Source organism: Malus domestica, chromosome 06, assembly GCF_042453785.1.
Source record: "Malus domestica chromosome 06, GDT2T_hap1".
Taxonomy (NCBI): domain Eukaryota; kingdom Viridiplantae; phylum Streptophyta; class Magnoliopsida; order Rosales; family Rosaceae; genus Malus; species Malus domestica.
In genome coordinates this window covers 30,413,222-30,430,811 of record NC_091666.1, presented here as the reverse complement: position 1 = coordinate 30,430,811, position 17,590 = coordinate 30,413,222, and the positions used below count along the sequence as shown (strand labels likewise).

The window sequence follows — 17,590 nt, the reverse complement described above, 5'->3', positions numbered from 1 at the left end:
TAAATTTTTATGTAAAACCGCTGCGACGGTGTAAAATGACTAAAAAGGATATGATGTTGAATATTACCTTTTTTTATAAGATTTATATAAACTATTTATAAACAGTTGTGAGCTTCGAAGAATGTACTTTTATCTTTTTTTATTAAGATATTTATGTTGCAATCCTATTAGATTAGGAATGTGATTGTATAAATCCTAGTAGATATAGGGATATCTCTTATATTCCTAGTAAGAGTAGATTACCTATTAAATGTTGTAATCCTAAAGGGTAAGGAATTAACCTTCCCTACTACTATAAATAAAGGCACAATGGGGTGGAATAACACACACTCACAATTACACATCTCTCTCTTCTTATTCTCCATTGCCACACCTTTCTCTCTCTCTCTCTCTCTCTCTCTCTCTCTCTCTCTCTCTCTCTCTCTCTCTCTCTCTCTCTCTCTCTATGGCCTTCGTAATTGTTCAGTAAATTATGCCTACAACACGTTATCAGCACGCTCTTGACGCTACGCTAACAAGAGAGTTTGATATTCAATCAGGGGAGTATTACGTTTTAATCATTCTTTTTGTGATTAATTTAATTATTTTATGGAATTGATCTACATGTTATTGATTCAATTTAATTTTTCTGTGTTGAACGTGATACAACGCATTGAAGATGCAATTCTGGCTTTCTGAGATAGATCTTCTACAAATTCAAAGGTTTTTGTTCTTTTCTGCCAATCAGGTACGCTTAAAATAAAGTAAGATATTTGAAACGACCATGAAGCATGAAAACATTCCCCATGATGCATGAACCCCCTATGTTTATATTTTCCTTCCGATATATATATCGTATATGTTCATATATTTGTCAATATATATATATTTGTTTCATGCATCGCACAATTAAATTGTTATGTGGAATATATGAGTCAATGTATAAAATTAAATTAGAAGCAATTTTAGGGTTTCCTAAACCCTAAGGGATTTTTGAAAAAAAAAAAAGGGAATGGGATATGGTACGGCACACCACCACACCATCAATATAGACACAGCAACCAGGCCACAACCTGGACTTCACCTCGACATGGCCTGAAGCCCCGAGCCCAAAACACTGAAACCAGCCCCATTTGGTTGAGTCCACTCACCCACATGTCGTAACCTTATGGTTTCTGGGCTTGTGTAGCAGCAAAGAGCCTGCAGCCCTGGCCTTCAGTCTACGCCAGCAAGCTGCAAAGCTTGTTGGGCCTTGCAGCACCCCAGCCCATTTTGCATGACAGTTAGCCCATTGCGCCAAACCCAAGGCCAACTCATGCTGGGCCTTGTCCCGTGCCCTCCCTTGGTCAAAAAAAAAATATTAAAACCCAGCTGGGGCTAGGGTTTCTCCCTCACCCCGTGACCTGAAGTTTACACCCGAGGCCCTTTTTCTAACTTGCCCCTGAAACAGCAGTGTAGAAAGCGGAAGTTTACCAAATTCTTGAATCTGATTACTACCACAAACGTGAGAGAAAAGTATGGACCCAATTCGGCTAGAGTCTACCGAATAGCTCGACCCAGTTCGGTCAAAGCCTACCGAATGGTGATGCACTGCTCCGATAAGGATACACTGAATGGCATATTCTCTCATAATCCAATTTCAAGTTTGTTTTTACAACATATGGTAGAATCGGGGCATGCCAAGGTGTGGCATCATGCCCGAAGCGTGATCCTTGGTACCTAAGACCTACAACTTCAAGAATAAGGGAAAATATTCCCGAACCTTAACCCTGCAGAATCTATTTCCGTCTCGATGGAATAGACCATTGGTTATGTACATGTTTGTGCCCCTACCAATGTTGTTAAGGAGTACCATTCTAGTAGTCAATACGTGAGACTAATTTTGTTACACCAAACACCATTGGAAAAGCATAATTTTGACATGGATGGCCTTGTTGGCCGAATCCCCTTAGTAAACCATTTACTTTGTGAACATTTTTCAATGTTCTTGGATTCACGTTTGGTGTATGTTTTACTTATGGATAATCTTATTGATATTTTCCTCAAATATGAGTTAATTGAATCATGTTTCTTCATACATGTGACCAATTCAATTAAACACGTGATTAGGTAGAAATGTGGGAAAGTTAGTTGTCTGGATGAATGTGTACTACGCACACTAACTTTACATCTAAATCACATCTCTAACAACGACTTCAGGTCTATCCAACCTGACTAAGAGCATTGGCATGCTCGTCTTTGTATGAATGGTACTAAATCACCATTTAAGGGACCTTACATTCTCCTTAACGTTGAGTTTTTAAGGATATTCGAGATGACAATGATCATAAATGAACCACTAAAGAAAATAGAGTGAAATCTTTCCACCACCTCCAACAATGAGCCTGAAGCTTTGATTTGAGGCCAATGGGTTGTCTCCCAATTAGGAACACACCATATGTGGCCGACCTGGAGCTGGGTGATTAAGCAATTTACTTGTTTTGGCACGACCTTTTGGGACACTTAGGTCGAACAATGATGCTACGACGCATCTCCTTACCCGAAGTACGGATCTTATGCTTACAAGCACACATTGCTAAGCCTACTCATTAGGTAAATCAATTTTCTATATCATCCCTCGCAAAGATACGAAATCACCCATTTTGCACAGTGGATTCAAGGGAATATATATGGACTAATCCAACCAAAATGCGGACCATATATATACTTATGGTTTTAGTTGATGAATCGACAAACTAGTCACATGTTTGTCCACACACATTGCTGCTAAACCTCCTGGCCAATTAAGGGTTCACCACCCTACTTATCCCTTAAGGTCCGGGAGACTGGATAATGCCAGAAAGTTTATATCGACAGTTTTCGATAAAGTATTGCATGTATTTTGGGTTTATAATTGAACATCGAATTCCCATGTTCATCCCGAATAGCCTCACCTAGTGATCATAAAGCGCAATTTAAATGATCGCCCGAATTTTGGTAAACGTACCAAGTTTTCAGCTTCTGCCTAGGGATATGCAATCTTGTACGCAATTATGTTGGTCTGCCTTGAGGCCCATAGCCACCCAACCTATATGACGTTACAGTTGGTTACTGGGTACGAACCTGACGATTTTCGTATTTACCGATTTGTGTGTGCATTCCATGTGCCAAGTTGCGCCGCCGCAACATACCATCATGGGTCCTCAAAGAAGGATGTGTATCTTTTGTCGATTACGATTCTCCTTCACACTAGCTCTCTTTAAGCCCTTGCACGCGATCTCTTTACCGCTCATTTATGGGTTGTCACTTTAATGAGATAGTCTTCCTACCGTTAGGGGGAGATAAGAACATCAACGTTCCTGGAGAACAGCGCGAATTTGCGTGGACGTTACCCACTATGTCTCATCTTGATCCTCATACTGCATATGAATGATAAGTAAGTGTGATGAATTCTAGATTTCAGAATGTTGCTCTAGACGTATTCCTCTAATCTAGCTAAAGTGACGAGATCATATACCAGCTGTAAAAATTCCTGCAAGGATAGACGTACTTAACGAATGTCGAGTCAACATCCCTGGAAGGTGTGCCGCCCCTGTTGGACGGTTTGGACACCCCTGTTGGACGATCTAGTATACCGACGGAGAACCAATTAATCTGTCTTGGCTTGGAGCATGACAAATCATTCAGTTCGTATAATTCACTTCCCTGGAAGAGGAAGACACGGCACAACAATGAATCTAAACTCGATCGCTGTCTCAAATCATTTCCATCTTATGAGATTAATCCGGATTTCTCCCGACACTTAAAGTTCTTGGTCCAGTATACTAGTTTGGATGAGCTAAATGGAATTGAAATAAGATTATCATTGATGAAGTTTTCACTTATATGGTAGCTACCGACATAAATGAAAAGCGACGATATTGAACCGTGTTCCTTTGATTAAGTGATAACGTAGAACTGATTGGACAACCGAAATTATAATCCAGGTCAAATTCCTTGCCAAAATGTGTATTGGACCTGTTGTCCCTACACTGCTCAAGATAACCATGTTATGTTACAAGTGGGAAAGGAAGCGTATTGAGATGAATGAAATAGTGCGATATGATGCACGTCTTACGACACAAGGTTTTTCTCAAAACGTCCTGTGATTGATAGCAGCATTATGAAATTTGGTTAGTGTTTTCTTCATGGGGATATAAATACGGAGATTTACATGTAAGTTCCCGAAGAATTACATGGACTAGTTTAAATAGTTCCAAAACCATATAACACCCTCTTAACTTGCTTGAGGCATTCACTTACAATCCGACGGATGTGGTATACCCGTCTAAGTGATTATTTGATTAGTTAGGGATATGAATTATGTTTTTGCGTGTTAAACTATGAAGTCTTATTCTAAATTGCTAGAATTACAGTTTATGTCGTTGACACGAATCTCATTAAGACTCTGGAAGAACTTGAGAAAATTGCCTCATACCTAAAAATGGAATTTGAGATGAAGGATCTTGGGAAAACTCATTTATGCCTCGACTCGAAGTTGAAGCATTGTTCTGACGGTATTTTGGTCTACCAGTCGAACTACACCCCGAATGTGTTACCTTTAAGTATACCTATGATCGTCCATACGTTATATGCAAATGAGACCCTTGAAGAGGTTATGGAATCCGAAATTTCATATCTAAAGTTCAACTTTGTGCTTCGTTGTACTTAGCTCATTGTATTTAGACAGGACATCTCCTTCGCTATTAATCTTGGTAAAGATGCAACACCGCTCCTACACGTATCCATTGAATTGGTATTAAAGACATACCCTGAAGGTACTACATGGGCAAATCTCAAATGCATCTCAGCGGATCCAACCCCCTGATCCTTAAAATGATGTTTGCCTTGTAGTTATGTTGACGCATATTACTTATCAAACCTGCACAAGGCAAAATCTCCAAATGGTTATGTCTTTACCGTTAGGGATATCGCAATATCTTGGAGGTCCATGATATGACCTTAGTTGCGAAATCTTTGAATCGTTCCAAAACTCACCTCACTTCACTACGCCACAAGTGAGACATGGTTAGGAGTTTTTGCTGAGTATATCCGAAGTACTTGCTGTGTTTTCATCCATCATTAAGTCCCAACGACGATCCATGAAGATTATGCCGTATGTATCCATTCGACCAAGACATGATACATCAGCAAAGTCAACGCCAAGACATATTGCATCTACATCAGCAAAGCATCAAGAAATTGAAGTTATGCAACCCGATCCCAGACAACCTTACCGACCTCTACAAGACGTCACTGCCAAAGTCAACCTTCCAGAAGCTTGTCCGAGGAATTGGTATGCCTAATTATTCATATGCAATGCTTATAGTTCTCATTTGGAAGTTATGTCAAACTCAGGAGGAGTATCCAGAAATATAATCACTTGATCTTAATGTACTCTTTTTCCTTATGATTATGAGCATTTTCCCACTGGGTTTTTGCTACCTAACTAGGTTTTAACGAGGCACCCATCCTGGGCTGATCATACCCTTGTGAGCTCTTCTACTTACGTCTAAAAGACGTATAGTTTTTTACTTAATGCAACTTCTCACTTTTCTCCTTAAACTATGGGTTTTTCTCCCACCTTAGGTTTTACCATAGCGAGGTTTTGTGAGTTTTACTTTTTATGCATTCTTCCGTTGATATGAGACTCACATTCACTCATTGTGCCGACGACTTCATCAACTATACTTGCTTCATCACTGAAAACCCGATGTGTCATTTACTTGAGTATTTACACACTCAAGGGGGAGTGTTGCAATCTTAGAAGTAGATTACCTATTAAATGTTGTAATCCTAGTAGATATAAGGATATCTCTTATATTCCTAGATTAGGAATGTGATTGTGTAAATCCTAACAGATATAAGGATATCTCTTATATTCCTATTAGAAGTAGATTACCTATTAAATGTTGTAATCCTAAGGGGTAAGGAATTAACCTTCCCTACTACTATAAATAAAGACACAATGGGGTGGAATAACACACACCCACAATTACACATCTCTCTCTTCTTATTCTCTATTGCCGCGCATTTCTCTTTCTATGGCCTCCGTAATTGTTCAGTAAATTATGCCTACAACAATTTATAATTTTTTTATTCTATTCTTTTCTCTAAGAGTCGTTTCTTCTTTACCTTGTCCCTATTTTATTTTTGCAGAACCTTTGTTATCTTCAAGCACTCACTCCCTCTCTCCCCCTTCTCTCTATATCTCTCTGTATCTCTCTCTGCCTGATCCTAATGAAGGCTAGGTCGTGGGGAAATGAAGGCTGGGTCACATCAACCAATTCGCGAAAAATGGATGAACTCCGATTTCAGGACTTACCATCGGTGTTAGCAATGAAGGCGTCGAGGCTTTCCCGTTGAGATTTTGGATGTCAAGCAGAAGGGTGCAAATCTAGCATTCTTTGTGCAACCCAAATTTTGACAAAGCTCAGAAATCGGAAGAAAAGGCCCCGAATTTTGACAAAACCCAGAAATCCGACAAACCTCCCGCCGCTCATGTCCCAGAAATCTGAAAAAGCTCAAAGTCAGAGAGGACGGAAGAGAGACGTGGCGAGGTCGGCGATGAAGTCAACGGGTATAATGTATAATTTATTTAATTGCTAAAGGCCATTTTGGGTATTGGAAAATTTCATTAAAGGCCTCAGCGCCTCTTGCGAAATTGGTTTGCGCAGAAGCCGGGCAAGCAAAAAAAGCTAGTTTTTCAAAGCTGGGTTTTGCACCTTTGTGTTTTTGGCTTTTTTTCATCCAAAAATGTGAAGAAAAAAAAGCTGAAGTTGAATGTTTACCAAACATAAAAAGTTAACTTGTTTTTATACCCACTTTTTTCAGAAACATCTCAGTACCAAACCAGGACTTATTCATGATATCATGGCTTCCAGATGCAGCCCTTTCATAATTTGCTTTTGTAACACAATTCGTTAATGGGTCCCCCTGTTGAATTTGAATGTCAATAATGTGTGTTATAGTACAGTAATGTCATGTATTATGGAGCAAAGTGTTGCCAGCAACAGGTTTCCGGGGATAAGACCACGACAGATACCAACCTAAATTTTGTGCACTTGACTATTTAGTATTAGTCCATTCTGGGTTTCACTATATGACTGAGACTTTTTTGTACTGAGACATATTTTCACAAAAAAAATATGGTGAGATGGTCCCACCCAATTATTATTCTTTTATTTGACAAATTAGTTCTCTCCATTCAAAAACTCGGCTTTGATTCTGAAATATTAAAATATATTTGTAGGGAAATTTTTTGTTATATAAGTATATATTTGAAGAATTCTTATTTAGAAGTGCTCTTAAAATGATTAAATTTTTTTTTTAAATGTGTTTGGGTTCCAAAAGCACTTGAAGTGCTTCCCTAGAGAAGCACGCACTTCAAGTGCTTCCTAGAGAAGCACTTCAAGGACTCACTTGCGTTTTTACTAAGGATTTAGTTCTAAAAAAAAAATTCACCAAAAGTGTTTTCAGTTATTTTAAAAGTGTTGAATCCCACATCAGCTAACGGGAAAGGAGAAAAGCAATTTAAATAGAATTATCACACTCTAACTAACACCGAGGCATTTTGTGATAAAACCTCACACCTAACAGATTGTGTAGGTGGTAATTACCAAGTTGGAGACAATATCGATATTGTTGAAAGTGGGCCCTTGGCCTGTCTATCTGATAATTCTATATGATATCAGAGCCAGGAAGCGGGCCCGTATTGTACTACCACGTGATGGGTGGGTCCCTTTGGACTCGCGCGATAATGGTGGATCCCTTGGCCTCGTGTGTAGCACTAGTACAAAAAACAGTTTGCGCGACGCAGGTCCTTCGTCGCACAAAGTCAAAAAACATCAGACAAAAATTAGCCCAACGAATCCTTCATTGCGCACCAACCGTCACGTCAAGGCAGTAGCAGTAGGATTTGTGCAAGCATGTTACTTTTGCGTCGTGCAAACCCTTTTTTTTTTGGCAAAAATATTTTTTATTTAATTTTTAATAAATATTGTAATTAAATTCTAAACAATAATTAATAAACCAAGAAAAAGTATTTAATTATAAAATATATGAAAACGTACATACAAGATGTCCAAACAAAAAAAAACTACAAGTAGTCTTCTAGGTTTGATACATCAGGCTACTGGGTATCAGTTGAGCGAAGTGGTTGGGAGGTCGAAGGTGGAGCAAGATCAGGTGCTGGCATCGGGATTTGGAGGCTGGACATCTGTAAGGCTCGTACAATCATGCTCATCTACTCGCCTTGGACCGTAAGCTGACCTTTTAGGGTTGTCACTTCCTCTTTCAGAGCGTTGACATGTCCTGTGGTCGATTTGGAAGAGAAGGCACCCGTCTCATGAACCCGCGCCTTCCCCATACACCAAACAACCTTGCCATGACGACGACCGAACTTCTGATCCTGGACCTCAATCAAGATCTGAAGACCTGCATCCTTGATCGGGGTCTCCGAGGAAAGCTGTAATGTTGCTTCTTATTGGAGAACAGCAGTGTGTTTTTCCACCATAGCAGCCTGTAATAATAATAAAAAACATATAATGTTTAATAACAAAATATAAATAATATTTGAACGATTCATAAATATAAGAATAATAATAATTACATATACTTACATGGAGCTATTCTCATCGCTAGGTCGAACATAAACGTCCTTGAACATGTCGAGCTCTGGGAACTTAGAACCCTCCTAAAGAAAAAAACATTAAGGAAGTTTGGAAATATGATTGGAAGAAATAGAGATACCTGACATTATCAATAGAATTGCTAGTTCAAATGCCAACAAGGGTGCAAAGACAATCTTCAAGCTCACAACTGCACACATTATAGTTCACCAAGAAGTAATCATAAGTGACTGTTTGATAATTCATTTATCGACCAACAAAAAAGTAAACGCGTTATAGATAAAGAACATGATTTCAGTGATCCTTGTCATTAAGTATGTTGCATGTATACCATATCTGCGCTGAAGGTATATACAAAGCGTTAGTTCAACTGCGACAAGCAACGGTGTCGCCATGACAGCATGAAAAGGTGCCCACTGCCCATAAGAAAGAAATATTTACTTTTTTGTTGCTCAACTTGAAACATAAATAAATAAATTGGATTGTCTATGGAAAAATGATAACACGCAGTGGGGACAAATGCAGAAAAATGGAAATACAATCTCATACATTGCGATCATTAGGCAGGTTTGGAGCAGGTAACGAAAATCTGCCTCGTGCTACAACTACATGGAACAGCCAGAGAGGGGAAAATATGATCCTGCAATATTATGAAAACAGAAAACTATATATTCAATCAATCCCGAAAAAGTCAGCTGAAATTTGGAGGCTGAAAGAAAGTTATGCTTCCTCAAAGATATTCAGAACCCTCGAGACAATTACAAGTAACAAAACCTAAACCATCATGCAGTTTTCTTACATGAGACAGCCTCAAAAGGTTCTTTTACAATCTTCACTAATCAGCTGCTATTACAATGCAAACGCAGCCGCCAGTAAAACCACGGAAACAATGAATGGCTTGCACCTTGTTAAGTTCTTAATTAAATTGGTATGTTTTCAACTCTGTTTTTTATAGATTTGGCAGTGCATTGGTCAGTTTGAACTATCTTGCAAAATGGAATCGTTAAGCATCGAAATTTCCGATACCGAAACATTGTAGTCCACATAAGAACTTGAAACAGAAAGCATAACAAAAACTAACTAAAAACATCACATAAAATCCAAAGATCTCGAGCAAGAAACTTCCACGATCACTGAAAATGCATGCCCAATAGAATCAACTACGAGCCCAAGAAGGAAACATTTTAAATTAATAAGCAGAACCCACAAGTTTTTTACTGGGAAATGTTGAAATGTCTCACATCGACCAATGACAAAAGAAAAGTTTAAATACTCTAATCTCATTCCAACTAATACTGAGATCTTTTGTGATAAAACTCCACACATGACGGATTGTGTAGGTAGTAATTACCAAGTTGGGGACAATATCGGTGTTGTTGGAAGTGGGCTGTATAGCCCATTTCTCTGATAATTCTACATGATATCATAGCCAGAGAGCAAACCCGTACCGTACTACCACGTGATTGGTGGGTCCCCTTAGCCATGGTGGGTCCCTTGGCCCCGCGTGTAGGGTGAGGCCTCTTAGCTCCACATGGTTGTCAATATGTGGATCTCCCACGTGTAACATGCTAATTGGGTCTCAGGTGAGTGGACGTGTTGAAATGTATCACATCGACCGTATCAATGACAAAAGAAGAGTTCAAATACCATAATCTCATTCCAACTAATACTGAGGCATTTTGTGATAAAACCTCACACCTGACGGATTGTGCAGGTGGTAATTACCAAGTTGGAGACAATATCAATGTTGTTGGAAGTGGGCCGTATGGTCCGTTTCTCTGATCATTCTACAGAAAATTGAGGGGGATTCTCAGCAATTCACTCTCTAAACAAAGAAATAAAAACTTCACAAACTCACAAATGGGTACCTTTAGTTTGCGAGAACAATGCAGTAAAAATCGAAAAAACTACGGTATCTAATACTCTCTCAGGTAATAAAAAATTCAAACGCATATGAAAGATTCCGTTTTTCCCCTATTATTTTCTCTCAGTTTCTCGGCAACCAAACAACAGGCAACAAAAAAGCAGAGGGAATAGAAAATTACGAACCACCAAGGATAGCGGACGGAACGGTGGAGCTTGAGAACGATCAGAGTCGTGAACGTGAAAAGCGACGCGTCGGCGACAAGTGTTTGGAGAGGCTTGGCCACCGACCCCCACGTCATCACTCTCCTCTGAACCAACATTTCCTGAAAGTACTGCTGCGAAGAAATTGAGGTTTTCTGTCTGCAGAGGACGGAATTTGCAGGGGAGTGTACCGAAACGGAGAGAGAGCAGAGGAGCGAAGAAGAAGGGTGTCGGATGTCTCAAAATGATCAGATAAAAGATAGGAAAGGAGACTTCTTCGAGGTTATGCTTGAAGTGAGGGAGGCGCCCTTTTTTTCCAATCGGAAAATTTTAAAGAAACCGCTCATCAACGATTCTATTGTGGCCTCGCGCAAGATGATATTAAAAGAAAAAATTTATTATAATAAATTGTTTGCGCAACCATCCCACTGTGGCGTCGCCGTCGCACAAGATATATTTTAAAAATAAAAAAAAACAAACAAACAAAAAAAAACTTATTATAAAATTTATTATATATACAAAATGCACTCCACGATCTTATATTTTACTTAATGAAAATATAAAATAAACTCTAATTGCTAGTGAATTTATTGTTTTGATGGGATACGCATTCTACGAAATTAATTTCAACGATCCAACCGTCAAACTTGTTTGTATATGCTTCGAGATCACATATGCAAAAAATCGCAAAAACCAAGCATTCAAAGATTAAGTAATGAGACAAAACTTTTTTACGGTTATAAACGAAAAATCACGATTTAACGGTTATTTTAACTCCGATTTGATGATTTTTTACAGCTACACTCATTGATCCTATATGAATACAGTGAATGAATTCGATCATCAATTTAAAATATTTACAATAGTTGATATCTTATGTTATACATAATGAAAGTATAAAAAAACTCTTAAGTGTTAGTGAATCTATTGTTTTAATGAGATCGCATACACAAAAATTCGCAAAAAAAATAAATTCAGAGATCAAGTAACGGGACAAAACTTTTCGACGGTTATAAACAAAAACTCACGATTTAACGGTTATTTTAACTCCAATTTTAATGATTTTTTACCGCTACACTTCTTGATCCTATATGAATACAATGAACTAATTCGATCGTTAATTTAAAATATTTACACAAGTTGATACCATAAAATCTTATGTTATACATGATGAAAGTATAAATAAACTCTAAATGGTAGTGAATCTATTGTTTTGATAGGATACGCATTCTATGAAACTAATTTCAACGATCCAACCGTCAAACTTGTTTGTATATGCTTCGAGATCGCATACGCAAAAATTCGTAAAAAACAAACATTCAGAGATCATGTAACGAGACAAAACTTTTCAACAGTTTTGAATGAAAAATCACGATTTAACGATTATTTTAACTCTGATTTTGATGATTTTTTACAACTACACTCCTTGATCCTATACGAATACAATGAACTAATTCGATCATCAATTGAAAACAGTTACACAAGTGGATACCACAAAATCTTATGTTATACTTCATGAAAGTATTAATAAACTCTAAATGTTAGTGAATCTATCGTTTTGATGGGAAACACATTGTACGAAACTAGTTTCAATGGTCCAACCGTCAAACTTGTTTGTATATGCTTCGAGATCGCATACGCCAAAAATCGTAAAAAACAAACGTTCAGATATCAAGTAACGGGACAAACCTTTTCCACAGCTATAAATGAAAAATCACGATTTAACAGTTATTTTAACTCCGATTTTGATGATTTTTTACAGTTACACTCCTTGATCCTATATGAATACAATGAACTAATTCGATTGTCAATTGAAAATATTTACACAATCTTATGTTAAGTCATTGACTTTGCGCGACGACAGTCTTCATGGCGCAAGTTATATTAAAAAAAAAAATCATTATAAAATTTAATGAAAATTTCACTTTACTCCCTTCAAATTCAATTTGTTTTTTACATAAAACCCACAATAATATATTTTTCTAACAAAAACCCGATCGGAACTACATTAATAAATTTAAAGCTACTTAATAAATATATATATACCATTCAATTTCTTAAGTGTTATACATACAAAATAAATAAATTTAAATCTACTTAATAAATATATATACCATTCAATTTAAATCTACTTATTTTTATCAATATCGATATTATCCCGATATTTCCATCGATATTTCTGTGTTTTCAGACTACCGATATTTCCGATATCATCGATATTTAATACCTTGGTCATATCTACCCAAGGTCAATATGAAAATCAGTTAACTGAAATTATTAGTGTTGATTGTGCAAAAAGAAAGCATCAAACCCCAACTGGAAGCAAAAATTATAGCTATGTGGATGTGTATTTCCTTAGATGGAATCAAGAAAAATTATATTTTATTACAGTATGGAGTTTATTTCTATACATAACTGGTCCCAACTTAGGACCATAATTTGTTATGACTTGAGGTTGTTTCTTACAGATTATTACTTTAGAGAGGTTTTAATATATATTTGTTGCTGCCATATTCCGAAAGTCGATGTTTTGGACTTTTCAAATTGTTCAAAATTAACGTAGTTTTAGTTTTGTGTTACAATTTTAGGCCCATAATATATGAATTCGAAGAAAACGACGAAATCTACAAGGCTCCTTGCTTAAAAGAAAGGATTTACCAAATAACTTTCAAGGTCAATAAAAAAGTGAAAACAAAATGATTATAGGCTCTAAATTTCTATACTATAAGAAGGGAACTTAAATGGAGAGCAAAATACACATTTCTCTAACCAATTTTATTAAGCCCATACTCTGCAAACCTTGTTTTTGATTATCAATTCATGCAAAAAGTCTTAATTTTGTTATGATCTAGAAGTTAGTTTTGTTATGATCTAGAGGTGGTTTTCTTATGATCTAGAAGTGGTCTTGTTATGATCTAGAAGTTGGTTTTGTTATGATCCCACTCAATTTCAATTTGGACGACATATTATGGTGTTATATGATTAGTTTAACATTCACATGTATCAGTTTCAACTCCACTAGAAATAAAATATTTAAGATTGACTTCCTCAGCAAGCTTGGTTTAAAAATAGGGATATTTTGGATGTGGTCCTTAATCCTTAACATTCTTTGATTAAAACCTTAATAGTATTCAAAGTCTGATCAGGTCCTTTGACTTTGTACACCTCATTATATTACTATTAATATTTATATTTTTATATTTTTGACATTAATTGTTTGATATTTTATGAGATTTATAATCCTATAAATTTAAAATCCCTCATTATAATACTATTAGAAACCATTACAATAAAAAAATTCAAACATTTTGATTGAATAAATGGATAAAAACTATGTAAAAATAAGAAATAAGAAATGGCAAAAGAATGTATCCATAGTGTTAAAAAAAATTGGTACATTTCACATATAACAAAGTGGTACATTAATAAAGAAGAATGGGTACATTATAAATAAATTAGGGTACAAATAAAAGATTAAAAAATTATGAGTACAAATGAATTTTAAAAAAATATAGGCACTAAAAGAATTAATACATGGGTACAAAATAAAACTAAAAAGAAAATACTACAAATTTAAAAAACATGTTGCAAATTAAAAGTGGGTACAAACAAAAAATATAAATATATGATACAAAGTTTAGGCATAAAACGTAAATATACCATATGTAATTTTTCTATCATTGATTAAATATATAATGTCATGTGACGGTATACACATGGGTACAAACACAAATAAAACTTTAAAAAATATGGGCACAAAAAGAAACTAATATATGGGTACAAATTAAAAATGAAAAGAAAATTGGTACAAATTAAAAAATATTTACAAATTAAAAATAGGTACAAACTAAAAATAAAAATATATGATCAAAAATTTAGCCATAAATATAAATATACTAATTGTAACATTTTTAACACTAAAGGAATATATTTTAAAAATAAAAATATTTTATTATTCAAATAATTAATGATGTTATTAATACCCAATGACCTTAACCAAAAAATGAAAATGAATAGGATTTTAATCAATCAAATAACAAAAAGAAATATATGAACCTAATTTCTTCTTAAAAATATATATTCTGACTTACCTTTCAAATGACGAAGTGTAAGGATGAAATTAGTGTCTTAAATAACGTTGAGTTATCCAGATTAGGAAACATTGTTGGCTGTGCATGTTTTTTCAATACTCGATTTATCCAGATTAGGAAACAGTGTTGGGTGTCCATGTTTTTTCAATACTAATTACGGCCCTACGTGATTCACATTGATACGTACAACATGCATGCAGGAACAACATAAAACTATTACAGGTAGCTTTCCAAATTATGTGAACAAGGGAGCAACATCGAATATCTTTATATATAAAGCCAAAACTTTTGGGGTCATAAGCTTCACCAAAAATATTTAAACAAAAATACCTTCAAAACAAAAAAAAAATAAAAAAGAACCCAAAATAATGCAAGGGTATTTTTGTCATTTTAACAGTGTTTTTTAATAATTAATTCTTTTGTACAGTTTTTTATTTTTATTTTTAATTAGTACCTCATAGTAGGCTAGCAATAATGTGATTCAATCAGTTTTTCATTAAATATTATTTTCTCTATTTTTAAACATGTTCAAAACATTTTAAGCAGCGTGTAATGCCAATTATAAAAATTAAAAAAAATCTTTCGCACACGCATAATAATGTGCTCAAATTAATTGTCAAATGTCAAATGATTGTTTTTTTTTTTTTTTGAACAAATGATATTATCTACACTAAGGGGGAGGGGGTGGGTTTAGCCTCACAATTGGCTAACAATAATGTGGTTCAATCAGTTGTTTATTAAATATTATTTTCTCTATTCTTAATGTAAATTCAATATAATGTAGATGAAAATTAAAAGACCGATTTTGTTATGTGAATTCAACTGTTTTGATTGGTTTGTGAGGGGTTTTTTTATAGCATGATCTAAGATTATTCATTTACTTCAAATATTTGATTTTCCTTTTGTCAATTCACGCATATCATTAAATACATTTAAAACATGTAAGTCACACGTAACACGCCTGTGGAGCCAAAAATAATTACAAGGCGACACGTGGATTGTTGGACAAAAAGGACCCAAAATACCCCTGAGGTACACCGGGATCTCTACGCGCAAGCAGTCGACAATCTTTCTTCAACAAAGTCAAAGATGCTCCAAAAGAGGTAAACAATTCAAAGTCTATCTCATCAAATTCCCTTTTGCAAGGTAACCTCCAAATTATTATGTTAATTGATTAATTAATGGATTAATTACCCAATTAATCCATTAAATATCAATTAAGTCACTCATTATATCAAATAAACCACCCAAAACCACATCAATGGCCGGCCATCCCCATCTAAAAGGGATCCATCCTATTTCCTACCTTTCCTTACCCTTTTCTCCCCTTCTTAGCTAATAATTTAGTTATTCTTTATAACCTTTTCATAACCTAATTATCAATTTATTCTAAATAAATATGTAACCACCAATTTATTCTTTAAGGTTTAATAAGCCAATAAATTGGCTAATTAAACCAAAAACTCCTTCAAGGGCCGGCCATTCCTTGGAAAAAATGGCCAAGCCTAGCCCTATAAATAGGCTCATATTTTCACCAAAAACTCATTCCAACACTTTGGCAAAAATCCCAAAATTCTCTAAACACTCTTTCTCTCTAAATTCTAACTTTGGCATCGGAGGTTCTTCGGCCAAAGCCCCCCATTCATCGTGGGCACATGAGGCTCTTGGCCTTAACCTAAGGCGTTAATTGTTTTGTAGGTGTAATTTTGTCCAAGATCAAGAAAGAAGAAATTTGCATCCACAATGCCGTAATTCAAAAAATATCTTTTGCATATGCGTTAGCGCATGCATGATTGCTAGTTTTCTATATATTGGTGATTGATTTGGGCTCCAAATGCGGCACGGCTCTGCTTTGTTACTTGCACTTTACACCAAACCAAATAACAAAGAAAAGTATCACACGGCTATTCTTTATTGGCCCCCATCAAAGAAGCAGCAAACAAAGGATAATAGTTAAATACTCACTATTGTAGTTCCTTTTCCTATTTCGTCCACATCATCATTTTACGGTAAACTTAACAGATTTTTTAACGGTTTTATGAAATTGACATAAAATTATACTAAATGTATAAGAATGAAATGTTTTGAAGATGTTGTATGAGGTTACAATTACACTCAAACCTGATGGGATCCTCAAATATGTGTTAAAATATCATTAGACAAAATCAAAATGTACGTACTTGCTAATGAGTGCCCATGTATTTTCCAACAATAAATACACTAGCTAATATTAGTAGACCAACTGCCAGTTAGACCTCATATTCAGTGTTATATCTTCTATTAACTTTGAATAATGCTAGGTAGACCAAATTTTTTTACTAAAATACACACGTTAATCAACACTTCAATAATAATCCAGTCATCAACAATCGTATCATATAATTTACATAATTTAATTTTAAAAGTTAATCTCCTTAGCATTACCCATTAACATTTTATCAACAACAAACACTAATTAAGGTCTTACCATACATGATTTGGCTGGATGTGTTACTTGAGTCAAGCTAGACTTTATATATAAACCATTAATTTAACGTTAATAAAGGCTTTTAATCATGAGCCTTAAGGGGTGGTTTGGAAGTGAGGTGCTTAAAAAAAAAAAGCACCCATGAAAAAAAATTGTGAGAGTTTTAGGTGTTTGGTAAACTAAAAAAAAAGGCTTATTTTGGAAACTGCTGTGAGAATAAGCTGAAATCAAAGGAAAAAGGTGAAGCAGCTATTTGCAGCTTTGGAAAACTAGCTTTTTTTTCAAAGCACACGGAGCTACAATACTCCTTTAATGAAAAAACCCACTATCAGACTGTT

General features: G+C 35.4%; 1 protein-coding gene across 3 annotated transcripts; it reads right to left on the bottom strand.

Moving 5' to 3' along the window:
* Positions 1-8,024: 8,024 nt before the first annotated feature.
* On the bottom strand, positions 8,025-11,125 carry LOC103437730 (uncharacterized). Of its 3 annotated transcripts, none has more exons than XR_003774156.2 (6): positions 10,677-11,125; positions 10,076-10,414; positions 9,177-9,267; positions 8,959-9,043; positions 8,619-8,817; positions 8,025-8,518 (listed from the first exon to the last, which is right to left on the bottom strand). XR_003774156.2 is itself a non-coding variant. In XM_029103962.2 (6 exons), the coding sequence occupies exons 1-5, from the start codon at positions 10,811-10,813 to the stop codon at positions 8,637-8,639; spliced, it is 402 nt and encodes a 133-aa protein (XP_028959795.1). In that variant the 5' UTR covers positions 10,814-11,114; the 3' UTR covers positions 8,025-8,518; positions 8,619-8,636. The 3 variants fall into 3 exon arrangements, 1 of the variants encoding a protein (XP_028959795.1); XM_029103962.2 differs by lacking the exon at positions 10,076-10,414 and having other exon boundaries at positions 8,619-8,656; positions 8,749-8,817; positions 10,677-11,114; XR_003774155.2 differs by lacking the exon at positions 10,076-10,414 and having other exon boundaries at positions 10,677-11,112.
* Between the last annotated feature and the right edge of the window lie 6,465 nt (positions 11,126-17,590).